This window comes from Chaetodon auriga, chromosome 21, assembly GCF_051107435.1.
Source record: "Chaetodon auriga isolate fChaAug3 chromosome 21, fChaAug3.hap1, whole genome shotgun sequence".
Taxonomy (NCBI): Eukaryota; Metazoa; Chordata; class Actinopteri; order Chaetodontiformes; family Chaetodontidae; genus Chaetodon; species Chaetodon auriga.
In genome coordinates, this window is record NC_135094.1 from 8200162 (window position 1) to 8227828 (window position 27667).

Below are 27667 nucleotides of genomic sequence, written 5' to 3' on the forward strand. Positions count from 1 at the left end.
CTCGTCTGGTTCTTGTTTTCATTTACTTCATTGTTTAAACAAAAACTATAAAAAAAAAATACCCCTGGACGTATGAGTCAGTTTTGTCTCTAGTCTGCAAAATTAAGCACTAAATTTAACACGGTTGAATTAGGCCCATTGGTCCTATTACATATGATGCTGATAGTGTAAAGATAAGTCAAACTTTTGGTTGATTATGTTATATGATAAAGAAAACAAAGGCTCGTATGTGGAGCTCACAATTTTCCGATTTTTTTCTCATCACACTATGGCACTGCAGTGAAATCCGAGATAAAGTTTAATTCTAGACTGTGTTACTATTTTCCATAACAAAACACTTTCATGCTGGTGGAGGCAGTGAGAATAAATAGAAATCTGGACAAACTTTGCTGTGGGGGCGGCGTTCCAGACGAGACAATATTAGAACAATCGCCTAGCAACGACGGCCGTAAACAGACAGCGGGTGTCGTAAAGGGAAAAGAGGCTGGTGTTGAAAAGAGTCGAAACAGAACCCATTGTGGTGTTGGAGAGGAGTGAGCTGCTGCCCGGGAGTAGAGGAAAAGAGGCAATTCAGTGACCACAAAGGGACTCCCGATAAACGGACAGATATGGACGTTAGTGCACAACACGGACGCTGTTGTCTTTTGTGAAGAGGACCGCGTCGTCCTGTCGGAAAGAGCCGGTATATGAAGAGTTAAGACTCGACATCCCAACTGTTTGTTTCAGCAGCTAGCAGGCTAGCTGGCTAGATACCTAGGAGCTGGAAATGGGAAGCCAGTGTGAGTTTGCATGATAGAGATCTCCGTCGAGCTTTGAAGAAGCCGTGTTCGGTTTAGATACTGTCGGCGGTGATTGAAAGAGTCCGTCGGCCGCCTCGTAGGTAGCCGCAACTTTGAAGAATGATATCAACTGAGCGCTAAGCAATTCACTACAACAGACCCGGAGAGGAAAAAAGTCACCCAGGTTTGTTTCACAGTTTTCTTCCTTCTCTTTGCCGTCCGTGTCCACGCTGAACTTTAATGTAAATCAGCACAATGTGGCTTTAAAGAGTCGCTTTTAGGCTATTCATCGTAGCTTCGACTTGATTAGGCGGAAAAGCGAATACAAAAATAAAAAGGTAAGACCGTAGCTGGCGCTTTTGCTGCCCTGAACTGATGAAATGGTCGGATGAAACACTAGACGAGTGTTTTTTGTAAAAACACTCTTATCAGATGCCCGCATCCTCTGAACGGCGACATGAAGTTTATCATTACAGCGAGAGAAGCTCGTGCTGTTCTTTCTCTTCCAACTATCGTTGGCACATCGAAATGACCGTCGTCTGATCTTTTCGGTAGTTATTTCGTTCAGGGCGCATTAGTCATGTCCATCACAGATACCTAAACGCAACTTAATGTCGACCAGATAATATGATATATGTCATATAACACTGCAATGGATTGTTATCGTGCACAATCTCAGTACAGCCGGGCAGATGTGGAGAATATGGGAGATAAAAATGTGCTGTCCCCTAAACCTCTAAACGCATATTCCTGTGGTCATTTGGATGCAGAACATGTTGTATAATAGCAGTAATTATTAGCTTGAAGCCTCATAAACGTGTTTTTGCAGAGCTTCCCATTTACTTGGCACTGTAGTTTCTGACTACTTAAAAACGATGCTCCTCAACAGGTCTCCCCTTGGCCAGCGTGATTTGGATTGATTTGCAATGTATTTGCCTCCCTTGTTGCCGTGAGCAAGCAGCCAGTTGAGCCACTTTGCCCATCAGACAGACAGACTCAGGCATGATGAAAGCATAGTTTGCAATAATAGCAATAACTGAGGGGTTTTTTTTTTCTTTTTTTTTTTTGAGATTGTGCTTTGCAAACCTCTGCCCTTGATTTCTTCAAGGGGAAAAATAGATTACAACTACAGTCATACTGTTTGGTCCAGAAACGGTTTATAATAAGTCCTAAGGAATTTCTCTTTATAGTCTAATGAATAGAATGGGCTGCTTAGAATTAATTTTTCCATATCAGGAGACTAATTGAGGAGCCTTTCTGCAAGGTTAGTCGACAAGGGAACAATGAAAATAGACCAATACACTTAAGACGTTCTGCTTGTGGCTGATTTGAATGTTTCCCAGCGCTCAGCTGGGGAACGTCTTGTAATTGTGGCCTAAAAGCTCCCACAGGAGTAGTATATTTTTGTTCTTGACCTCCAAACTCAACAAATCTTACTTGGATAAGCGACTTCTACAACAGATGGAGCTACGTTATGAATTACCTTAGATGAAATAATAAATGTCTGTCAGGTAATCAATATTATCCACCCCCACCCCCCCACCCCCCTTCCCCAAACACATTTCTAAAGCAAGTTTGTTTTGATAGCTTGTTTTAATCAGTTCAAGTGCAGCTACACTTAGATGACACAATTGTTTTGCAATTGCATCAACGTGAGATTTAAATGCGTGACAACTTTTCAAACTTGTGCAGAGTGATGCCGGCTTGTGAAAAAGGCGCAGCTGTTGAAATTAAACAAAACGAACGTGTTATCAGTTGAAGAATCCGGAGCGAGTCTTCCCGCCTCAAGTGTGTCCTTCCGAACAGCTGCGGCAGTTTGACACATAGCAGATACCAGTGATACTCTCATTAAAACCTCTAGTATTTGGTTTGGGCCAGAGATGAATGGACTAATGTTCATGTGGGGATGCTGCTAATTGGTGCTTATATTCTGAGGACTCAATTTTCCATTAGGTACGCGAATGTTACGGTCATTTGTATCTATCCATCACTGTCTGCGTGTTTGCTGTACTGAGGCAATCCGGCTGCGGCTGAATGTTTTTGTGATCAAACATTATTGACTCTCCCAGTCGATAACCTTGGCAACAGTAGTTCCTTTCTCCGGCTGGAGCCGCACATTGCAATGGAAGCTCGGGGAGAGGGGTCAGAGGAGGCTTTTTCCGAGCTTTGAGTAGGGCTTGGTGGTAACGCCCGCGGTCTCCGGGTTGCACACGTTCGTGTGTGTTTGTGTGTGCGTCCAGATGGAGAACTGCTACTCTGTATTCAAGTGATCTCTTTCCATTCGTTTCCATCACAAGAGCAATAACTCAGAGTTCCTCTCACCTTGCCGTCCATTAGCTATACATTGGTCATATCTTTCCTCTCTCTATTTCTCTCTTCTTGTCCAGCTTCTCCACTTCGCCACTTCCTCTTTGCGTTCGCTTTTGCATTTCCTCTGGAATTAATCAAGCATGTTCATGTGTGGCTTGACTTCATTATATCATAATGAAGTTTAGCCTCAGGTGCAGTAAAGGAAATGGGTTAGCCCGAGAGTAGCCCTGCCCCCGTACATTGTTATCTGAGACCAGTTTTATACAATGAGCTGTGGAAGAGATTATTCAAGAAGAAAATTTCCTTTTCAACTCGCTTTTTCTTATCTGGGTTATTCTGTCAAAATCTGAGTTTAATAAAAGTTGAAATATTAGGATATTCCGATGTCATCTTCCTCTGTCACGACCTTTGTCATTCTGTTTTAAGCCAACATGGGGCCTATTGCTTTATCTTGCGCCTTTCCTGTCCCAGTAATGAGCCATTTTGCGGCTCTTAACATCTGCCAAACTTGGAACATTTTGAATGCGAGACTCATCTCCCATGCATGAGGAGTCAGGCATCCTTTGATTTGCCCTCTTTTCTTTGCCTCTCTTTCGAAGCGCTCACCGCAGTACTTTGTAGACCGAGTACGCTGAAAAACTTTCTTACCCCAGTTTTGGCAGAGGCTGTGTGTGATGAGAGGTAATTCGGTGCTTATTCTAAACAGGGTTTTCCTCTTGGTGTTGTGCATCCCTCATTCTCACACAATGCATCGGGAGCAGAGGCGCCAAGGGGGAGGAATGGGGGGGGGGGGTAATTTAAAACACAAGTTTTCTGCGGGCACAGTGAGGTTTGTCCAAAAGAAAACACTGCTTTAAATTTCACTGCCCGTCTATTCCAGTGGGCAACATCTGTTAGAATACAAAGCATCTGGCTGTAATTTAGAGTTTTAAGTGAACTTTACCCTCGTCAAAAACCTGAGTAGGCATCCTCGCTGTAGAGCTCTGCCTGCCTTCCCGTCTGCACGTCCTGGTAAATAACTCTCAGTCATGAGGTGGCATATAACAGTAGACAGTGAGGGAGTTAAATAAGTGTTTTTGCAGGTGTAAAATTCACAAGAAGCAGTTTAGTGAGGTAATTACCAGGGAAAATATTGCTGTTTTAAACGACCATGCCATCCTTCCAGTAAAGCGGAATGTTTTGGTCTCATTCACACTTCCACTCTGTGTGCAGCAGCGGCAGCAGCAGGCTATAAAAACTCTAATCTACCAGCATTTCAATTCTCAGACTGTCCTGCTTCATACTAAACAAAAGTACAGGATCAAGGATAAGCCATCGCTGGCAGATTTCAGTGTCAACATTTTTAAGCATTTTAACACCTGTGTTGTCTCTCATTAACAGAAAGAAAATGCAGCATGTATCTTTTCCTGTCACTCCAGCAATTAGTGCAGTCATTGACATAATCCAGGTAACACTCCGCAGGTAATTGGGGCCTAACACTTTCTCTGGAGAGAAGGGAGAAACTATGCATCCTCCTCGATTTAACTGCCAGCTCGCGCATCTCATCACTCGGAAGTGTCCAGGCCTTGTTCGGGGTTTGTTCCAGCTTGCCCTGCCGCTCTGTCGTTGTCTCTAAAGGGTGAACAAGAGGTGGAACGTCTCCTCGGATTGAGGTGACAGGGGTTGTGTTTTGTCCTCTTTTGGCCCTTTGCGGATTCTAGTTATATATCATATCTGCTCCCAAGATCTTCATTATCCACGCCTGTGCCGTGACTGCCTGTGTCAAATGCTAAATGGTGCTTGAATCAAGATCTTATATTAATGAGATATTCGGTTTTCCTCTCAAGCAATCAGATTCCTCTCACTCCCTGTTGTAGAAGGCACGAGGCACACATCCTTTTGACTCCTGTTGAAATTGTTTGTCATAGATTTACCAATTTATATGAATATCTTGTATTTTTTCCCCCCAGACACTATTTAATTATTGTGTTGCCGTCCTTTTCAGCTCATTCTGAATGGGTGCGGCTGAGAGGTTATTTTGTTATTCACTTATCAGACCAGAGGCATTTTGTTGAATTCAGCTCAACGTGGACCTACGGTTTCTTTATTTAGCATGACCCATGAAATGCTGTTTAAAACTAAATGCACAAAGAATTATCTTTTTATACGGTTTTGTTTCCGAGATGTCAAGGCTTAATGTGGGCATGAAGTGGTACAGTGTCCTCTAAATGACTCATTTGTAAAGCCTCAAATTACTGTTACCATTTTCATTGTGCTTCATTTATATTGACAAAACAAATAAAGAGATGCCCTCCCATGTCTTGGGAAATAGTGACACATTTCCATTAAGATTTACTGTAGCTGTTTGGCTTTGTTAAATTAAGTTTAAAGGATGATTTAAGATCGCTTCTGTTTAAATGATGTAAAGTAAGTCTGTCACTCTCATTATCCCTGTCTTATTTATGGTACGCTGCTCTCGGTTGAGTCACATTGCTTGAGTTTTAGATTTGTGGTGAGAATAGAAAAAATGCTCAAATCATATTTTTCTCCCCACCCCACCCCCCAAGAAAAAAGTAGTGCAGCTGTCTGTTTGGATATGGTCTATTTTTACATTAGTGGTGTTGGCCTGATCTGCTCGAGGTATTTTCAGACAGAGGTGTGAGCTAAGAACTGGTGTATTCAGCTTCTTATCTGACACTCCACAGGCGCACATCTCTCACAACCGCTGCTCTCTTGGCTGCCTCCAGCCCCCGTGTCTTTCCAGATCTCAGCCACTTCGATCTGAAAGCAAAATGCAAGGAACCCATCGACATGCACACTAATCACACTAGTGTGCCTGCTCGTTAGCCATGCCCTCTCAAGTCGTCTGTCCTAATAGGCATGTCCTAATGAGTTCTAATTGAGGATGGCTAATTTGCATGGCCCAAGTCTTTGTCTTTCTTAAAGCGACTTATAAGACTTACGAGACTCATTGGTAAAAAGCTGATTGGGGGGTCTAGCATGTCTTCATCATGGGCAGACCATGGGGGGCACATGAAGCTTCTGAGAGCTTTGTTCTCGTACTGTGAGCCCAAAATGTTGTCTCTTTCTTGCGTGCTTAATTCTTACCATTCCCTTCTCTGCTGACGTCGCCTAATGGAGGCATTCACAGATTCTCTTCCCCGTTCTCAACCACAGACGTTATTTTAGTGACACCAGCCATTTTCAAAGAAACAACTTCAAAGCATGATTAAAACGAAGCAGGGCAACTCTGATCAAAGGTTAAACTACGCGCAGCGTGACTCTCTTCACAATGCAGTGAGATTCTTCCATTTGAAGCGAGAAGAAAAAAATATCAAGGTCTCAGAGCTGAGTGTAACTGAGGTATGCAGACGGCGTGTTATTTTGCTGTGCATCGGAGGAAAAGTGATGGATACTTCTGTAGCTACAGAGGGAGGTCCTCTGAGGAATCATCCTCAGAGTGCAGCGCATTTTATTTATACTAGGAGAGGATGTTGCACATTTCCTCTTAATTTGATCACTGACACTTTATTTCCCCCTTTTCCATAGTTTTATTTATCTTCGTTATATCGGGGAGTATCCGAAAATGATTTCCCAAAGAGAAAAATCTCAAACAGGCTCAGGCAGGTTTATTGCATTGGCTGCGGACCATCTCATTTCTGTTCAAAAAGTAATGAAATCTCTCAAATGACCCAAGCAATTCAAATTCGTGAGACAATTTCATATGCCAGAGAAAGTGCTTCTTTGTTTTATAGGAGGCGTCTTACGTTTGGACTCAGGTGTTCAAGTTGCATGCCCAGCAGAAGAAAAATGAAACAAACCCTTTTCACTTGTTATTCATGACCAAAAGGGCCAATTTTGGTGTTACGAAATGCAGCTTTTTATTTGCCCTCATGTAATGAGTTCTCCCTTCTCTTTCCTTCCTTGATTTCAGGCCCGCTGGCTCGAGGTTGCTCACAAACACCAAGAAGGGAGAACATGACTCACTGGCCTCTGCCAAAGACTGGCACGGGGCAGCAGTGCCAACCTCACCCCTGCCTGCCGCTTTAGAAGCTACCCTGCTGCACCATGACGGAGAGGCATTGAGGTTAGCCCCCAGACGATCGTCTCAATACCTCTCCTCCTCCCTGTCCCTGAAGAAACCCCCCGCCCTGCCCCGTCCCCACCATGCTGCGCTTCCTGCCTCTCAAACTTGGCCGCTTGTACCGCTGTCTGAAGCTCTTGCTGGTGGTGGGGTTGTTTGTCATCTTGTTGATGAACACCCACAACCTGTTCGCCTCCTTCCAGAAGAATGAGCTCACTGACAGACGCTTCATCAACCTCAACAAGTGTCCCGCCTGCTTTGGCACCAGCTGGTGCCGCAAATTCATGAACGGCCAGGTTTCCTTTGAGACATGGGGTCGCCTACGATTCCTAGACGTTTTCAATGTCAAGAATGTTTACTTCGCCCAGTACGGTGAGCCCAGGGAGGGCACCCGTCGCGTGGTGCTCAAACGGCTCGGGTCCAATCAGGAGCTGGCCGAGATAGACCAGAAAATCTGCAAGAGGGCTACAGGCAGGCCGCGCTGTGACCTCATCCAGGCAATGTACAAGACTGAATTTGCCCGGATCAACGGCGACGTGCGTCTGCTCACTCCCGAGGTCGTGGAGGGCTGGTCAGACCTGGTGCACTGCCCCTCACAGAGGCTGCTGGACCGCGTGGTCCGCAGGTACGCTGAGACCAAAGACTCTGGCAGCTTCCTGCTAAAGAACCTGAAGGACACAGAGAGAATGCAGCTGCTCATGACCTTGGCATTCAACCCGGAACCGCTCGTACTACAGGTACCTTGTCCGTTTTAAACTTTTTTTTTCAGTGTTGTGTGTTTTCTGGACAGGAGCTGCTCAGCAACATATGTGTGGATGTGATACCGTTTTAAGCTTTTCTTAGTTTTATTTTTTTTTTGTTGAGTGATGTTTGATTATTACAGTCCTTGAAGAAAATATTGCATTTTGATAAAGAGATGTCTGTCAGCTGATCTGTGGCACCAGGTGTTTTCCAGAGTAGTTGATAAGCCACAGTTCCTGGATTACCTTTGCTACAAAGAGAAGAAGAGCAAAGCGAGCCAGGGTGTTGGCCCACAAAGCCCCCAGTAAATTACAGGGTGGGAATCCTCCTTTTCCTTCCCCTTCCATAGATCTGAGGCGAGCCATTACACCCCCCCTAAACTCTAGGCTACACGTCCACTTTCTGGAGCACGAATATTCCTCTGCTTAGAATAGAGACGGGTTTAAGAGCTGTGGCCTCCCAAAAGATGAGAGATTTTGGCTGGCGGCAATACTGCATATTTAACACTATATGTAGGCCAGGTTTGAATTATTCAAGCCTGCATCTGTAAATGGTCCAAGTTGTTTTTAATTTTAATATACGTCCATGTCCGCTGCTTTCTCGTCATTTTTGGGACAGCACGTGGAGGGATCTCTTACGTGGCTGCTAAGTGCTATCAGTGTAAATGTTCTTGATACTTCACCAGTCTTCCAAAATAAAAGTTTTTTTAAGTTTTTGACCTCTATTTGTATAACAACGTAAAAAAAAAAAAAAAATTTAAGCTTGAAACTTAAAACTGATAAAAACCCAAGGCCGTCTTTTGATGAGACTGACAGAATGAACACTTTATTTTTTGTAAAGATAATATTGTGATGCAGTAGAAATCTTAAATTTGGCATTGAGTTAATTAACAAATCGTACTTTCAACATGGTGCCTGTAAAACTCTCGACTTGATGTCAGGTTTGAACTAAAATGACGACCCACTTTTCTCGCCCTGCGTGTCAAAGCCGCCATACTGTGTATCATCCGCATCCTTTATGTCAGTGATTTACAAGCAGCCAATCAATTTCAATTTCAACCTGGCATTGACTGTGTCTCGTGACGGGACAGAACAACAATGGTCATGGCCCGTGTAGACGTTCAATAATGTTGACCTCCAACCCCACTCCCCACCTCATAGGGCCACACACCTCCGGGCATTTTGGAGGACAAAAGGCAAGATCAGCCTTTTACTCCGGTCAATCTATAAAATCTGATTAGTCATGTGTGGTCGCTTGCCCTCCCCCCTCCATCCGTTGTCCTCTTTTCTTTCTTATTACCTCTTTCTTCTATCTGTGTCATCCTCCACTATATTTTCCTGTCTGCTCGTGTACGCTCCACAAACTCTGGCCAGATAATTCCGTCAGTGTTTTTAATGCCATAATGCCTCAGTTCAGAGCCTCTGTGAATCACTCCCCCATCCTTATCTTTGCACACAGCTACAGACATCACACACCAACACATCATGCATTGTCCACAGTTGCCTTCACTCCCTGCTCCGTGTAGCCGTTGCATGTTTACAGACTCATGAATTGTTGATCTCATCCTGAACTTCTGACCTACGGGCATTAGAAAGAACCGTAGGGTCTGTGTGTGCACCAGGCCAGGGGTAACAGATGGTGGGCATGGATTGTGTGGATGGATAATATACAAAGAAATGTGCCAGACATCTCAGAGATTCACGGATCCTGAGTGCCTCAAGTGTTCGTCAGCATCACCGAATTCAAAAGATGAGGAGAAAATTTGCTGAGAGACCCTATACACAAGGTTGGGCAGCAGTAGACCATAAAGAATTAATGGCGTCTATAGAGATTGAACAGGAGACGTGCTGCACTACAACACCTTGGTCTCCTTTTTTTGCCAGAGGTTAGTGCTACTGCGTTGGGGACTAGCTTTAACAAAAGGTAGAGGAATGTGGAGTTTTACGACCAGCTATTTAATGAAACCTGATCCTTACTTCGACTATTTATCATTCTCGTCGTCTTGTCAGGCCTAGAGCGATGTTTCATTTTGCCAGGGTGTTGTTAAACACCTCTTTGGTAAGTTGGAGAAGCCAGTATCACTCAGTGTATAATTTAAGTTTGCTATATTTAGTGTAAATGATTCCCTGCTGTCATTGCTTGCCAGTGTTGCGGTTTTGGGCTTTTTCCTCTATCTCTTTCCTTTGGCTTTGTACAGTTGAATAATGCCAATAACATTTCTGCTGTCTGCTCAGTGAGCTGCACTCTCTCCTAGAATGGCTTCTGTTTCCAGTCTTTTGAAGCCACAGGCAGTAAATCGGCCCGGTTTCACTATGAGAAAGCAGACCTTCTTTGTCAGTGGGAAACAATCTGCTGTGTTGTTTCGGGTCTGGCCAACAATGCATTTTCTGTGTGCTCTGCAGTACACAAGTGTGCACACACATACACAGACACACACACGCGCACACACATATACGCCACCCCCACTCCTCTGTCACGTGGAAGACAATTTGGCTTTGGGGAATACATATTTTTGGAAGACAAAATGACGACAGCCAAACAAGAAAATCCTCATGCAATGAGAGGCACCTTATGCAACTTCATCTGTTTTCTCTCTTATTTTCTCTTAACCGATGCAGTTTCACAAATAAATTGGCCTGCAAAGGTCCCTCTGTTGCTGTGATAAATGTACTAGTGTCAAGGGGTTGCCCCTTTGCCAACCTGAGAAATTACATGATACTGTTTAATTTTACCTCTTATTCGACAATAACTTGGTTTGCATGAAAAGCGAGTAATGAATTCTTCTCATTTCCCGTGCTGGAACCTTATTTGCCATCCTTGGCTTCTCTCCCTCGGCTAGATGACTCACTGATTCATCAGGTGATGGTTGTGTTTGATGGAGTGCATCTGGGCCAACCTTAAATTAGTTCGATTTGGCCTAGTCCATCCTTCCAAATCATTAAGCCCGGTAAGCTAGCCAGAAGCATGTGACTGCGCTTGCACCCTTTTGGGTCCTCAGCCCTGTGTTGCTCAGTGAAGCTGAGAATGGGATGTGACAGGCCTCTGGGGTTAACTCAGTCATCTCTAGACTCGAATCCCAGACACCCCTCTCCCTCTTTCTTTTACCATCTCTCCCCACCTTCCACAGATCCAAGTCCTCATTCAACACCCCGCCCTCACCTGACACTCGTCAGAAGGCGTGATCCTCTCACGCAGCACTGTCTGTTTTTCACCGAACGCAAATGTCTGACAATGATTACAAATGGGAGAAGAGACAGAAGAAGGAGATAAGATGGATGACCATATCTCCTCCTCCTCCGGAGATTTTTGACGGCTGCATTTTAACACAAATGTGAAAGTAAACATTCACACCGCTTTGAGCAAACACACTGGCAGCTTGTTTGAATTTTTTTAAATGGGGGGGATGCCTCTTTGGTATGCTGTTGATTTAATGAGGCTCTGCATAATCTATTACGATGCTCATCCACTTTGGGAAACTAAGCCAAAGCAAATGGTATAAATTCATGGTTTTTCCTGGCGCAAAGTGAGGCAAAGGTGGTACCTCAACTGTGACCTGCGAAACCTTTATTTCAAATAGGAAAATAAATTTAAATGCATCCGGACATAAATTGTCGTGCAACCTGCCTACACCAGCAGCTGCATAATTAAAAAAAACTGATCTGCTGTTTCAAACTAAACAGTGAAGAAGGTAGACAAACAATAATTATTACAAAGAAATTCTTTTAACGTGCCACCTTAACTGTAACACAAAAGCAATTATTTTTAGAGTGTGCCGCATAGAATATGCATTAGAAAACAAGAAAAACAGGAACACATTTGAAATTGAATGTATCGCAATGAATTAAATGTGTCTGCGGCTTTACGTGTAGTTTGTGATCGTGCTGGATTGCATAACACTAAGAACTATATTGTCGGCCAATTACAGTGATCAGGATAGATGGAGCGGTTACACAACTTCTGCAATAATACTTATTAAAAGAAACTCTGGTTTTTTGCCCACACTGCCATTGTTTTGGCAAAGGGTGCATGAAATTTGAGCTGTTTTATATTGTCTATGCAGGAAAAACTGCAATCTTATGGCCTGGCTTTTTGGGTCATGCCTTTTTACAAAGCGGATCAGAGCCTGTTTTGTTTTTAGTTTTATTTATTTCTTTTCATTTAATCACAGACACTGCATGCTATCCCGGCTTAAGTGAGAGCTCTCTGTCTCTAAGGCCGGCTCAGTGGCTGAGGTCCACCGGTAAATAGTATTTAAGTTGCTAGTCTGTGATTAGAACCTTTTGTTTTGGGGTCTGGGGGATTGTGACGCTCTTAGCACATAAGAGAGGAGGCTGTGTACGCCGCTTAACCCTGCTTCAAGTGCTCCCAAACCCCCTTTCATTATTCTTATAGGCCTTTGTGTACAGACTGAATCCTGTTAGGATAAGACAGGGAGTTATCTGGGCCCGACTCCCCTCTTTTGGCTGCCCTCGCTGGATGGAGGCCCTGGTGGAAAGGGGAGAAGAGAAAGAGGAGGAGGAGAGGAGCGGAGGGTTTGTGTGAGCGAGTGTGTGTAGTACAAGCCAGAGCCTTGTGGTGTTTTCCCCCATTTGAATGAGCCAGACTGCTTGTGTTACCATAATCCTTTCTCTCTTTCTCCCTCTCTCCAAACACACACACATATATACACACACATGCATGACAGCTGTGTTTGGTTAGGTAAATGCCTGTGGCTGAACACCCCTCCACCCGACTCATCCCTCCCACCAGCTCCTTTTTTAGATCCCCCCTCCCCCTAGCTTCCTACTGTTACATCCTGCTCCCCGACCCACCTTATTCCCAGCTCCTGAAGACAGTGTTCCACAACGCTGGAGTGTCTTAACCCCATTCACAACTCTCCCTGGGCCCCTTAAGACGGCCAATATGGATCGTAACGAGCGGGTCTTTACTGTGCCGTGTCCCCCCGGAGAGCCTAGGGCCTAATGTTAGAGCAAGAATATGCTTTTTAGCCCATCAGCTCGCCTGCAGTAATAAAATTGTCCACTGCATTAAAGCATCAGGCATCAAGTTGCTGTCAGAGCAAATATAAGAGGTCGGGGATATACCGTAGCATCCTCGAGTTTTGAGCATTTGCACCCTCTCAATTGGTAAAACAACTTTATGTAATCAATTTCCTCACTGGTAGTGTAGATGTTAAGGTGAATGTTCATAGGCTGACACTTATGTTAGTCGAAGTCTTTTCTCAAATGTGAGATATTTAATTGCTCTTTGTAAGGGAAATCCTGGCTGTGTTTGTCCTTCTTCTGCAGAGAGGTTAGACAGCAGGGTCAATGACAGTAGTCTCGCTACACTCAACGCCAGCCGACTGCCCGCGAGATAATTGGCGCCTGCTCTGAAATACGCAACCCTTGATGTGGGCCTCAAACCCACAGCCCTCAACCCTCAGGTCTCAGGCCAAGCTTCACTTGGGTTCCTCCCCAGCTGTGTGGGCGGCAGTGCCACCTAGACTGAGTCAACACCGCTGCCGATGACTTAATACATTCCTCGTCGCCCAGTGGAGGGGATTTATGAGGTGGCTCTGTGCGCCGTGGCTCAGGTTCAGGTCGGCAGAGGGTTTCAGCTATCAGCTATCAGCTAGCAGTGGAGTGTGTACTAGCAACCCCCAGCTGCTCTGTACTGTGCTCTCATTCCTCATCCTGCTCTCATTCTCTTTACAGAGCAGAGGCCTGCAGAACTCAGACCTAGTTAACCCATTTCTATCAGTGCTCTGTGGTGCTCACTGAATCAAGGGCACGCTCCTTCCTTCTGTGGTGCACAAGCCGACTGTACGTGGTCTTATCCGGTCTGTCTACCTGACCTGGTAGTGTTTATTTCTCATCTGAGCTCTGTGTTTTCTGACCTCTTACTTTCTTATTGGCTCTGACTTTTCTACACACACACACACACACACACACACACACACACACACACACACCCAGCAGTCCTTTCTGGTTTTAGTCTTCTTCATTCACTGATTTTCCTGTTTCCCAAGACTGCTGCCAGCTCTACACATTGTGACTTTGCACTCTTTGAACCACATGTCTGGTAAAGACAGAGGCAGGGCCTATTCTAAATTCAGATACATACGCTTAACAGTCTCCGTGCACTTCTTTCTCCTTACAGAAAGAAGCACACTCTCTCTCCTCAGTTTGGTGCTCTGACTAGGCGTTTCCTGGCTTCCATGTCTGGAACAGACAGCATCACTGCCCTGTATTGCAGGTTTTGGTGGTGGAACAAAGAGGGGGGGGGGCAGGGTTAGCAGGAGAAGCAGTAGCAGCAGGAGACGAGAGCAAAAGAGAAGAAAGGGATAGCGCCATGTGTGCCAGGATGAGGAGTTAGCGCTGGCTCCCCTGTGGGGCCTGAGCTCGTGCTGCGGACCGACTGACTGGATTTTAAACTTAAATGGCCAGCAAAATGCCAGACGGGGCTCACCACACATCCTCCAGACACATAAGGTCAATGGGAGAGCTGCACAGAAAAGCGAAAAGTCCATCTTGGCAGCCTCAACCTTGCAGAGCAGATGTGACTCCCTACTTCTTAACGCTAAGCTCCTTTGATAAACAGGCTGAATAATAATGTTAATTTTGCGGCATCGTGTTTTTTGCTGCAGTCGTCTGACTGAACAGATCTGTCCGCCACACTTCCTCAACTTTACCTTTTGATCCCCCGACTCCTGACGAGTCCTGTCCCAACTTGTTTGCTATGAAGCGGCGGAGTTTTGTTGAGGACAGAAAATGTGGAGAATTTACACCACACCCTGTTTAAGGCTTTAACAAGCTGCACACATGAAACACTTGTGTGGCAAACTACTAATTTCCTTTTTGCTCTAAGTAGTTGCGGTTGCAGGATGAAGGCGACTGGTTCCTTTTTAAATCTTGCATTCTCAAACAGAGCTCTGTGTGTCCGCCATATTTGCACGTGTGTGCGTCTCTGTGTGTGTATGTGTGTTTGATTGACCAGTGTTCTTTGCTGGCCAGCCAAGGCAATATCTTGGGAGCTGCTCATGTTTACTTGGCCCCTGAATAGAGGTTGTTATCAGCCCTGGTCACGTTGCATGTTCTCATTCACACGCACTTGGATAGGCTACAGTTTCGCATAAACACTAGCACACATGCACAGACAGACAGACAGACAGACACACACACACACAAAGGGCTTCTTTCGAACTCTCTCACACACACACACACACACACACACACGCCCACGCCCTCCCCCGAGTGGCCCAGTAGAAGGGCATGCCTTTGTCAGCAGATGTCAGGACGCAGGTGTGTGTTCCTGTGCCTCTCGCTCCATTCGTTTCATCCTCTTCTCCAGAGGCTGCCCATTTGTCTGTGGCCCTGTTTCATTTCAGCCCACTCCAATCTCCCCCCAAGAGGACGCCAGTGTGTCTGTTGTATTACAGGGAGGGGAGTGAAAAACACAGCCCCCCCCACCCCAGTCAATGCTACTGTAGTGCACCGGCACAACCTTTAAGATTAGATTAGTCAGACTTGGGCCTAGAAGTCACTGTGAGGTTGTCTTTAATGAGACGATTCTGTTTTGGTCTGTTTTCCACCCTTGTTTTCATTGTCTCTGGAGCCAGGCTCATTATTTCCTTAACACTGCAAGATTTCCGAGCAAAGAAATTTGTACATAAAATAAGAACATTTGGCACCAACTTCCATGAGTTAAAGGTTTTGCTAAGAAGGACATAAAAGGTTTTTATCCAATGACAGGAACAAGAAGTGATCAGACCTTTTTAAAGCAGTAAAAGTTGCTGGGATGTGTCATTGGCAGTTCTGCACCCTCAGCAGTTTCTCAATAGCATAACATTATTGGGAGGTGACTGGTAAAATTCACTACCTGTGCAGTACACACACATACAAGCGCGCACACATACAGTACCTCCCATTTCTGCTCAGAGATAGTGCGATGGATGTAACATTAGGCTGGGCTTTCCAATTTATTTCGCCCACACCCCCCTCAACGCCTCATTGCAGACTTTAATGACTTCTGCAGAGTAACCGTTTAAAGAGCGCTAAGGGAGAATGATTGGTGGGACACGCAGAGTATTTATCAACCTCTGCAATAGGTGAATCCAAAGCTCAGGTGCCCACTTCCGTGTGCCTGCCTACACTGTTCAGTAGTTCTCCCCTTTAGACTTATTGCATATGAAACTTAAATGCAGGAAGCTCATAAATATAGCACCTAGGTATGAGTTGTCACGATGCGGCGCAATGAGCCTGTCAGTGAGAGAAGTGAATGAGCGACATCTATGTTAAGAACAGCGGACGAGGGCCGGACAGACAAGAAGGCGCTCTCATAACAGTCGTTGACAGTGTCTGAAAGTAGCCTCCGGGCATTCATCCTTCTCTCCCTCCCATCAGCCATCCCCCCATCTGCCGTCGCTCTACTTTTGCTCCCATTCATGCTGCAACCTGACAACAAAGAGAGAGATGTGTTTAGCAGGCAGGTCTTTGCTGGTGTATTCCTCCTGTCCACTGGAGCGGAGAAGTGAAAGACACTCTGTTTGTCTCTTCTGTTTGCTGTCTCCATCGTATCCCCCCCAACACCATCCCTTCCTCGCATCTACCCAGCTGCCCTGCAGGGGTGAGAGAGGGAGGATGGCGTTTTACATAGCGGGTTTAGCTGTAACATTGGACATGCTAAGTTTTGTCAACAACAGAGCCGCTTAGATTTACAGCAACATAAAGCGATCTGAGGTTTGTATCTGGGTCAAAGGGAAGCAGGCCTAATCGGGATGTACCACCAACTGATCCAGCTTCAACCTAATCTTTCTATACTAACTTCAGAAATTAGAAAGCCATTTTAGATATTTAGCCCGTTCAGTCTCTAATCCCAAAATCTCCTATGTAGGATTGGCTGATGGCTAGTAACATCTCAGTAGTCTGGGATTGTCTCGTTTCCAGCCAGTACTCGGTATTTGGGAGTGCAGTCAACCCACCATTATCCTTTGTTTCTCAGTGTCTGTTGGAAGATTTCGCTTTTTGACTGCACTTTTCTTCCTCAGATACCTCTTCCTGTCAGGTTTGCTCTATCAGAAAATGTAGAGGAAGGCTATTAAGCCAAGAGTTTTGGGGGAAGTTGCGGTGAATCATTGCCAAGTCTGACAGGCACAGACAGACAGACAGGCTGCTGGAAGCCAGTCGTGCTTCCTGGACAGACTTTTGTCTGGTCCACAATTGATTGGGTCACCTCAGGGAAATGGGCTTGGCCAAGACTGCATTGCATGCAACTTATCATTGTCCTCCCCTCTTGGTGGTGGATCTTTCTCAAAACTGATGGGAACAAGAGATGTGCTTAAGGTATAGATTTAAACCCCTAAAACACACTGTGCTAGACTGTAAAAGTCTGCCTGCGTCTCTGAAAGTTATGAGTCATAGTGTGAGTCGAAACTTTCTGCATCAAGATCTTGATTTTTTTCTTTTTTTGTCCTCAAGATTATTCCAAAGTCAAGGACGGGGTTGTTTTTTGGTAAGATTTTATTGATACCAATGCTGCTGTTGATTCTCCTTCTTGATTCCTGATCAATTTTAATCAAGTGATAGCTGTAGCAGCGGCCTGCCTGTTCTCATCTAAAATGGATGAAATGAGAGAATATTTGTACAGCATTCGTTTTCATTTAGGTTTTCTTCGTCAAAGAAAAGATGTGCTAAGCCTGCCTGCATGGCACTAGTGTTATCATAAGATAGGATAATTACCCTGTGTCGTTAATGTGCAGCTGGGTTGTGAAGCAGTGGCGCATATGTGTCACATGGCATGCCTGGAATTTAAGCCCATGTCGGGTGGAAAGATGCTCCAGCATATTGCTGGCGTTACTTGGAAATTATCATTTTACAGACATTTCAGCTCACACTGTGTGAAATGAAGCCAGACTTTGGACCACGCCTTCCTCTCCGTCTTGTCTCCTCCTTGTCTCAAGTTTCCAGCAGCATGAACGTAGGCCGCCATAGATGAAAGGAATTGATAAGATTCTGATGGATTCGACCATTCAGAATCGGTTCTTAGCAGTTCCAGTTCTTGATTCCAACCCTAGTCAAGGACCCCATGCAAGGCATCCTTCACTTCGAATTGCACTCAGTTCGTTGCATGTTACATTCATGCACAGGTGGGATCTATATGCTTTGGCCTTGAGCACAATTTGTAGCCTTGCGAAGGAATGTATTAAGGGGGCTTAAGGGCAGCATAGCTTGAGGAGTGTCTTGATGTAAAAGTGTCTCAGCACTAGTCAGTGGTGCACTAGTGAAACTGCAAATCGCAGCACAGTCATCCATTCGCCAAGCCATGGTATCTTTGTCACATGCACCCCCCTCTTTGCCATAGTCTCTATGTGGCAGAGGTCCAGCTGTTGTCTTTGAGATACAGCAGCTGTGTGTGTGTGCTGGTGGGGGGCTGGTTAAAATGTATGTTTTTAAATAATTTGTATTTCATTAAAGTTTAAAGGGAGTCAAGGCAGCCATGCATGGTTAAAATCCCCTCTCTCAACACAAATTGAAAGCTAGTGAAGTATTGAATTACCACAATTGTAACATGAAACGCAACAGCCGTAGTAGCTCACACTTTACCTGCAGTGACATGATGCGTTCTCTGCCATATCTCCGATGCAATTGGGTTTCAGAGGGGGAGGGCTGCCGAGGCTCCTGTGAAACATGAGCACTCCTGATTCTCTGTGTCTGTGCGGCGACTGCCTGCCCGAAGCAGCAGCGTAGGAGAGATTTGTTACATAGGAATTGTGGGCTATCGTTAAGCTAACATATGGCTGGGTGCTTATTGTAAAAGATGGAGGCCTATGGCAGGGTTTTTTTTTTTATTGTAAAACATCGGAGCTTATCACTTCTAGCAGAACTCATGCGGGCTGCAAAACTTTCATTCCATTATTTTCCATTAATTTGTCCACCCATTGTGATAGCCTGCGGCAATGAAACGGACCAGGAGGAACAAAAGTGATGTAGGGAAAGCGTGAGACACCAGAGCTCATTTACAGTAAAGAGACATGGAGAATCCAGTCCCTGAGCAGCCCAGCACGTTTGCAAAATGCAGCTGCTTCACGCTCATTTAAGTCGTCTGTGTGTGTCTGTGTGTGTGCGCGCGTGCTCGTATTTGCCTGCGCAGGCGTGACCACTCGACTTCGAGTGATGGCAAATGACGGCTGTTTTTTGTTTGACCTCTCAAAAAAAGTTGGGTAAATCTTAGAGAGATCAGGGTATTGTGCCACAGCAGTGGTACTGCTTCCTGCTAGTGGTATTACTGTGTTATTATTAATCAGTTTCAACCTGTAATACACAGCAATTTCTTGTCAGCATGCCCAAACGGCATTAACTCGGTCAGCCAACATCATGCAGCAGTTTAAATCGCCCCACTGCTGCCTCACAACACATAAGGCTTTCCTGCTAACTGCTGCTACCACAAATCACCTCCTATCAGTTCTCTGGAAGCACTGAGTATAGCAGCGTACACCAGCTCATAGCTGTAGGGCTTTAACACAAACTGGCTCTCTCCTTTTATTAAATTTAATCCATTATATCCAGTGCTGGCTGCGTTTCATGTGATCCTTTGGCAGATTTTCAACTATTGTGCTAAGAATTGTGTATCAAAAATTACCCAAGTCTGCACACGGCACACGTGTTTGACATCTGGCTTTTTTTCTTTTGTTTCTCCTGCTTGAGTAACTGATTTCTGTGCAAGTTACGCAAATGTTTTCTGACAAGAAGTGAAGGTTCTTGCGATCTGTAAGTTAGCCCCTGCTTTTCAAAGCCACCGGGGTAATTCTGTCTTTCTTTCAGCTAACTCTACATTATACAGCCTGACTTATTCTATCTATGTTTTTAAATCGACGTTTTCCGTTCTCATCTGCTTCTCCTTCGCAGAGCTTTCCGTCAGACGAAGGGTGGCCATTCGCCAAGTACCTGGGAGCGTGCGGGCGCATGGTCGCTGTCAACTATGTGGGTGAGGAGCTGTGGAGCTTCTACAACGCGCCCTGGGAGAAGAGGGTAGACTTGGCCCGTCAGCTGATGGACATCGCCGAGCAGCTCACCAACAACGACTTTGAGTTCGCCCTCTACCTGCTCGATGTCAGCTTTGATAACTTTGCGGTCGGCCCGCGCGACGGAAAGGTCATCGTCGTCGACGCCGAGAATGTTCTTGTGGCAGACAAAAGGCTGATCAAGCAGAGTGAGTGGTGGCATCCAACATTAGTTATATGCAGTGTGTGTGTGTGTGTGTGTGTGTGTGTGTGTGTGTGTGTGTGTGTGTGAGAGAGAGAGCGAGAGTAACGCCTGGAACATCTTGTTCCCCTTTTTCTGTGACACTTCCTCTTTGTTCGTAAACATGCATCACATCTTTTTTGAACCCGGGTTGTAAGAAGAAAAACAGTGTTCATTTGTACAAGATAGTATCTGCATGAACATCAGCTGCTACCTCAGTCAAATTATGAAGCTGTCACTGGTGGTTTTGTAATTGTGTAAAAAGTGATAATTAGTCTTTAATTTTATTCATAACATGTCTGCTCATGCAGTGGTCGTTCCTCCTCTCACTTCCTCTAGCAGCTAATCACAGACTTCCTCAAAAGCCAGACTGTGACTCAAACGCTGACCACAGCTTGGATTCTCTCGAACACACCGCACTTTAAATCAGAGCTGCAAGTGCCAACTGTAGCTTATGAGGCAGTGACGAAGGTTCGAGGAAAGGTCTCGAGGGACAGACGGCTGTGGGCAAATCTGCACATGCTCCAAGCCTCCTCTCTTCTAAGAATACGCTCCTCCAGCATCCCTTCTGCCTCCGACACGCTCGTCCCCATCAAAGCAAAGATCTTTTTGATAATAAGCCATCTCTGCTGCCCTAGTTTTTTCCCCCCCCCTCTCCGAATAAACCTCATAACAAGGAGAGAGAGAGCTATACATCACACGCTCGGCATGGCAGGTTCCTGCCCCTCCGTCCCCTTTCCTACGGCTACTTCAAAGAGAGGGACGACCACCCAGTCAGGCTCTTAGATTTGTCCCTTCCTGCAGAAATCCTATTAAAGTGATAAACTGTTGTGTCGCTAGGTGTTGAGGTTCCACCGTTGTGCCCCGTGACAGATATGAACTATTGTCTGTGTGCGTGTGTGTGTGAGAAAGGGAGTGTGTCGTATGTACGTAGTTGGAGTATTGTGATAGATTTATCTTGAGATAAAGTGCCGCTTTATCAAATTACGACATCTGACACCAGAAAAACCGCAAATAGATGTACAATACGTCAAAGCGCTCCAACGTGCCCTGTAGCTTTCCCCCTCAAGTTTGCACTGTCTGTGTGATTGTGTCGGTGTGGTGCACCATTAAAAGGGTGTGTATTCACCGTGCTGCCAATAGCTGTGTTCCACCTTGTCACAGTAGCCCTCTGCAAGTCCCAAAGCACAAACCCAGGTTGAGACTTCCTTTGTCTGGCCGACACATTTAGAGCTCGACAACTCAAGCTGCTTACCCTGGCTGTTCAGAGTTTAAGCCTCAAGAATGTTTACAAGCTCCTTCAGCGTTTGTGTGTTGGATCGGTTCACGTGTGCGTGTGTGTACCAAGTGCCAGGAGACGCAGCACGAGGAAGAGGGATGACGCCGGTAATGAGTATTACGAGGTCACGGCCATGTGTCGGACAGCAGAAGGAAATAAGCGCGGTAACCTCCCAAGGCTCTGCAAGCAGAGAATCCAATCCCCACAATTAGGGCCCGAGATTGAAAGAGAGTTGAAGTGTGCGGCGCGAATCTCATCAGTCTAAACTGAGGCCAATTGATTTGCAAATCAAACGCGCAGAAAGCCACGCGCGGGCCCCACCCTCTTGCCAGTGGCATCCATATTGATGCGATGGGTTTCGGCGAGGTAAAAGCGCACGCCGCGTTCAAGCTGTGCCGCGTGTTTGCACAGTCCAGTGGTGCGAAAGGAACCATTCCCCATCATTGAGTTTATAGCGTTTGAGGATGGTTTCACCCCCAGTGGTTTTTGGAAACACACGCTGTATAATGTAACACACACTTCACTCACTCTCATTCTCTTCCCTCCCGACACGGTCGCTCACCGGCTTACACAAACACACACCGTTGCGACAGCGCTTGAAACAGTCACTCACACACGCACACACACACACTGTCTCTCGCGTTCTCGCACATTCAATAATGCACACTAACACAGGCATGCATTGTTAAAACCTGCTCGTACTTTTGAATGCCACTAGTAAGGCCACACTAACAAGCATTTCAGGCCCAATGTCCCCTCTCAGCGTAGCCCTGGGAAGGCCGGGGAGTGAGGTGAATGTATACAAGTCCGACCTGAGCTCCTTAACATGGAAGGTATCAGATGCGCGGCAGATGAGAGAGGCTCGTCCGCTGCTCTCCCACTCATTTGAATTGGAGATGATTTTGTTTGCTTTGGAAATGTTCGAGCTTTGTTACACTCAAGCCTGCAGTCAGAGTGGAACAGAGAGGATTGTGGTGCAAGTAAATAGACCTCAGACTTCTTTTAGCCTTTAGTTGATTCTCAAAGTACTTGGAGTTTTTTTGTTGTTGTTTTTTTTTTTTTTACTATGCTCATCTTCGTCCTTGAGTATGAACCCGCTCCTCCCTTCCTGTTCTTTTTAGGGGGGTGTGTGTATGTGTGCGTGTGTGTCCGCCAATGCGAGTGAACAAGTCTAGGACACTCTCCTGATGCCATCTGTCAATCAGCGCTGAGGTGTGATGCATGGCCAGCTCTGAAACATTAATTGCTTTCAACTCACCTTGCTGCCTGCACACTCGCATCTGTATGTGTGTGTGTGTGTGTGCCCACGCTCATGGCTCAGGCAGATCCATCTTCATCACCCACACTGATTGAGGTTGATGTGCCCCTCCTCTCCGGGGGGGAGGGGCACAGGGGCCCCTTGCTAACAGGGCAGCGCTGGATGTTTGATTGAGTTGTTCTGATGAGCCAGAGGAGAAGTGCATTACAACCGATGATACACTGATTATGCGTTTGCATCCTCTGGGTCCACCCCCTCCCACCCCTCCCAACAATATTATTGATCTGCTTTTTAATGCACAAACCAATAGCTCTCTCATCATTCCGGGTTATTTTCTTGGCTCCCTCCTCTCCCAGCACAATCCTCTAAAGAGAAAAAGCAACATGAAATGAGCTGGAGAAAGAACTTTATTTGCTCAATAAATCTGGAAAGTGGTTCGTTTCTGTCAAATTAAATGGTGGATGAGTTGTTTGGCTGTGTGCTTTGAAAAAGAATTTCCTGTTCGTGCCTGTGGGATGTCAAAAGTGGCACCTTGGCCCTGTCAGCTTCTGGCTGGGTTCATTTCTTTGGTAATGATTTTTAGCCTTTGAAAAATGGTCATCCTTCATGATCAGTTATGCAACAGTTTCGCTGTGTTTTCTGCTGCACATCTTGGTCAAAAGAAAAACGCTGTCACTACACAGGAAGAGAGGCTGTCTAAAATATAAAGTGTAGGCTGATAGGAACTCGTAAGCTTCGTGCAAAACATATATATAAATGCATGTTTGTCTTGTTTGGTTTTGATCAGCCATAATTTGCGAGACGGACGCATCCTGATCTTATTACAGATTCACCTCACGAAGGCCGTAAGAAACAAGCTTATGACCCAATAAATGCTTTTATATGTTTGAAATGAATGCGCAGACTCTATTAATATTACTATTTTTTATGATCAGCATGTTTTTTATTGCCGTTTGTCATTTAACTGTCCCTCTGTCTCCCCGCAGACAAGCCTGAAAACTATGATGTGTGGTATGAGAGCCGTTTCGAGGAGTGCGACAGGGAGGCCTGCCTGTCTTTCTCGAAGGACTCCCTTTGTTCCAGGGTCACCGTGGACCACAACTACTATGCCGTGTGTCAGAACCTGCTGTCGCGGTATGCTACGTGGCGGGGAACCACTGGAGGCCTCCTCCACGACCCCCCCGCCCACATAGCCAAAGATGGACAACTGGAGACCCTGTTGGACGAGTGCACCAACCCCAAAAAGCGCTACGGCCGCTTCCAGGCGGCCAAGGAACTGCGCGAATACCTCACGCAGCTAGCTGCGGCTTCCTCCTCTGCAACGGCCAGGTAATGAATGGAGTCTGCGTTAGCCTGACGCACTGACGGACTGGATCCTATACTCTTTATCTCCGGACTCTTGAGATCCTGGTTCTTGTACATGATGTCATTTGCTCCCCTTTTGTGCACTGGAGCTGGAAGGTGTTAGAGGTCTTGCATCAGGAAGTGTAAGAATCAAACTTCAAAGCAGATTTGTTAAAGCTCTGGCTTTTACCTGACTTTGCTCCTGTGTGAAAGAGGAGTGTGGCGCTAAGAGATTCTGGTTAGACCCAGGATAGAGAGGGGATAGAGATAACCTCTCCTCTCTCCGGGTGGGCTGCCATCCAGAAGAGTGGGGAGGTGAGAAAGGGCTCTGGTAAACGCATCCTTCATCGGACCCCAGGCTAACGCAAACCAGAGCATCAAAGCAACAAGAGCAGCAACACCATCGCACAGCCCTGACCACATCCATCCTCCCGCTCACGCCTCAATCTATCAGAACTGTTGTTTCATAGCGTTGAATCTTAGCATCTGTTTCATTTTGGCCCCAGGAACTCTGTTTTTTTTTTATGTTTTGTTTTTTTTTTTCAGGGCTGAATTTGAGTAGAATGGTGCGTTTATATTTTGCTGTGCCATGGCGTTTTTTTCCCCCCCTCTGTAGCACGGCTGCAGGAAAGGCGAAGGTAGCATGAATCTCCTGCTGTCAGGCAGGCCAAGCTACAGCAGGTAGAGTGGAGACACAGGGGGCTGGGGCTTTGCAGGAGAAAAGGAAAACCCCTGTCGGCTATGTAAGTCTAATTTCCAGCTACTCCAATCAATCGCTTGATTTCCAGGTTCCAAGATTGTGGCAATCTTTTTTTTTTTCTAAGTGTTGTTTTTTTTTCTTTTTGATTGGAAAAAGAGAGAGTTTGACAGCTGCACATAGAAAAAGAAAGGGGATAATTGGACAGTGGTGGTCCCTTGATGCAGATGTGCCTATACCAAAGAGGCTATCCATAATCTTAAGAACCCTGAGCAGTGCAGAGTGACGGCACCTTTCCCTCCAGTTGTTCTAGAGCTGTCCAAAGCAACCGTAATGTGTACACAATCTCAAACGAGCTGGCAGCCCTGCATACTGATTTTTTTTTTTTGTTCCCCAATAAGAACCTAATCCCGAGGTATGCGAGTCAAAGATTGGGCGTACATAATGTCACATAAGCCCCTCTGCTTTAACCTCCCACACGATTTATAAAACAGGGCAGATTGATAGGCATAGACATGTTTTCTTCAGCAAGGTAGGAAAAAAAAAGACTTGACGAAATGAAAGTGGGAAATGAAATGATTCTTAAGAGGAGTAGAAACACAATAAAGCGGCGTAGTAGTGGCCTGCAGTGCCAGATTCCCTTTAAATGTCTGTAATTGATAAATGAATCCCATTGTCCAACTTCTCCCACTAGTGTTGAGTGCAGTAAGCTCTATCAAGTAAATGTTAAAAAAGGGAATGGAGATAACCCTAAATTACTTCCTCCGTCTGGCTTCTGACCTGCACTTTTAAATTTTGTTCTGTTGAATATTTAAACACTCGGCACCACTTAGAGGTTGGGCTGATTTTACACTCGGTGGACCAACGAATTAAAGCGCAATCGCAAATACGGGCTCATTTCGTGATGGATTCTGAGAGATCTCACAGAAACTTTAAAAAAGGAATCCCCTCTTCGGCTGCATATGTTTTGGAGGTCATCTGTCTTGGTATTGTGAATCAGACGCTAAATGCCCAGTGGAGTGTCGTGTAGCACGGTCAGTAATCAAGTGAGTATGAGCCACTCCATCTGCAGGGAAACTAGAAAGCACAGCAGTCGCTTTTTGGCCTCCTGCAGGACCCGGGGAGCTGACGTGACCCTTGTCAGTCAGGAAAAGCAATAAAGAGAGAAGTTTGGCGAGTGGATTTCTGGTTTTAAACCCCCTCCTCCCCCTCCCTCTTTGTTGTGTCAGATATATTTCCGTTTCCCCCGTCTGGAGGACGTTGAACCTGGAGGGATTTGTACGTGCGTAACTAACTGTTCTCTTTTGTACTGTAATTTTTCTTTTGAGTATTATATCAGCATTGTCTGATTTTTCCTGTGCCTTTCATTCAAAAGTTGTATTGACAACTTTTAGTGGGTTTAAATATTAAAATAAAAGAAGATATATATATATAATTATATATATATAGATATATTCACTTCCGCTGTGTGTGGACTCTTCTTGACTCCGTCTCAATCTTCTTTTCATTATTGCCCATGTAAGTTACAGGCGATTTGGCCCGAGTTCATATTGCCTTTAAAATTTGATTCACTGTGGCGCAGCTGGATGTCAGTGTTTGCCAATTCCTATTCCTTTTTTCTCATTCCTCCTCCTCGGTTTTGATCTTTCATATCTTCATCTTTCCTCTAATTTGGAGCCTAGCCCGACTTCCCTTTGCTGTGCTCTCCACTCAGCAAGGATGCGAGTCCTTCGCTTTCATCCGCATTTGGGAAGATTTTCTTCTTTTGCCGTGGCAGTGCAGAATTCTGGGTGAAATTTTCACAAGGACATTAGATTACATTTTTAAAAGCCTTAACATTAACAGGAGCTTCTGAACACACAGGACAAAGTACATTGAATGCTCACACACACACGCAAAAATACTCACCGCTTGAATTTTGTTTAATTTTTTTTCATATTTGGTGTGTGTGCGCATTATGTTTTTGGTGTGTGTGTGTGTGTGTGTGTGTGTGTGTGTGTGGTCTTTGCTAATTCAAAAGCTCTTCTGTCTCTTCTGTCTGTCTTGAGCCAGCTCATGCTCATAGCATAAAAGCCCGCGGTGGAACAAAGTAAGACTCGAGCCAGAACCAAAATTAGAAGCTAGATGACTGACAAACTCTTTCTCTTTTTTTTTTTTCTTCTTCCTCTCTGTCTCTCCACGGTCATTTCTCCACCTCTTCCCTTCTCCTCTATAATTGTGCTTCTCTTTGACACACCCGCTGGTTTGTGTGGAGAGTTGATGTCACACTCATTGTGGTGAAGTGCTGTTTAGCCCTCTGCACTGTAGCTACACATAGCCCGGCTGATGAATGGCTCCAAGGTCGGCTGGCTATAAGAAAACACCCGAGCGAGGCACCAGGCGCTCCGCTGCCGCCCCTCCAAGTTTAAATAAACATGAGGCAATTTCAAGGGGCAGCCACTGGGGAGTTTATGCATTGGATATGGAGAGGAAGGAGGTGGAAATGTTGAAGAAAAAAAAAAGGAGACAATATGGTTGTACAGGAAGAGCATCTGGAAATGTGTAAACTCTAAAGCAGAGCAAATTGAACCCAAGAAATTTCCTCACCGCATTATCCAATTTGCTGCGAGTGCGTTTGCCTCCATAAATTGCAGCCCAAGATGTCAAAGCCACAATGGAGAGCCTCTTATTTCTGCACATTGTGTTTTGCAGCTTTGCAGCCTCCGCTTCAGCCGTAATGCATCCACCGGTGGTGGAGGGGATAGGTAGCATTACAAACAGGTAGGAATTAATTGTGCTGTCTGTCACGTGACGACCTTCGTCATATCAGCAGGCATTGGCAAATCCAAAGCGTTTTGAAATCCACCTCCAAATTCCTGCTTATCAGCACGGGGGAAGTCTGAAAGGCAGAGGTGGAAAGCATTGTAGAGTGTTCTGCAACCACATTATCTAAATCTCTACATGACTTTAGCCTCGCCTGTCATATTCCAAACCTG

At 45.5% G+C, this 27667-nt stretch overlaps 1 protein-coding gene across 1 annotated transcript; it reads left to right on the forward strand.

Annotated features, from left to right (window-relative positions):
• Positions 1 to 507: 507 nt before the first annotated feature.
• Positions 508 to 26150, forward strand: dipk2ab (divergent protein kinase domain 2Ab). Its single transcript, XM_076761572.1, has 4 exons — positions 508 to 963; positions 7003 to 7889; positions 19779 to 20082; positions 23638 to 26150. The coding sequence occupies exons 2-4, from the start codon at positions 7236 to 7238 to the stop codon at positions 23982 to 23984; spliced, it is 1305 nt and encodes a 434-aa protein (XP_076617687.1). The 5' UTR covers positions 508 to 963; positions 7003 to 7235; the 3' UTR covers positions 23985 to 26150.
• The last annotated feature ends 1517 nt before the right edge of the window (positions 26151 to 27667 follow it).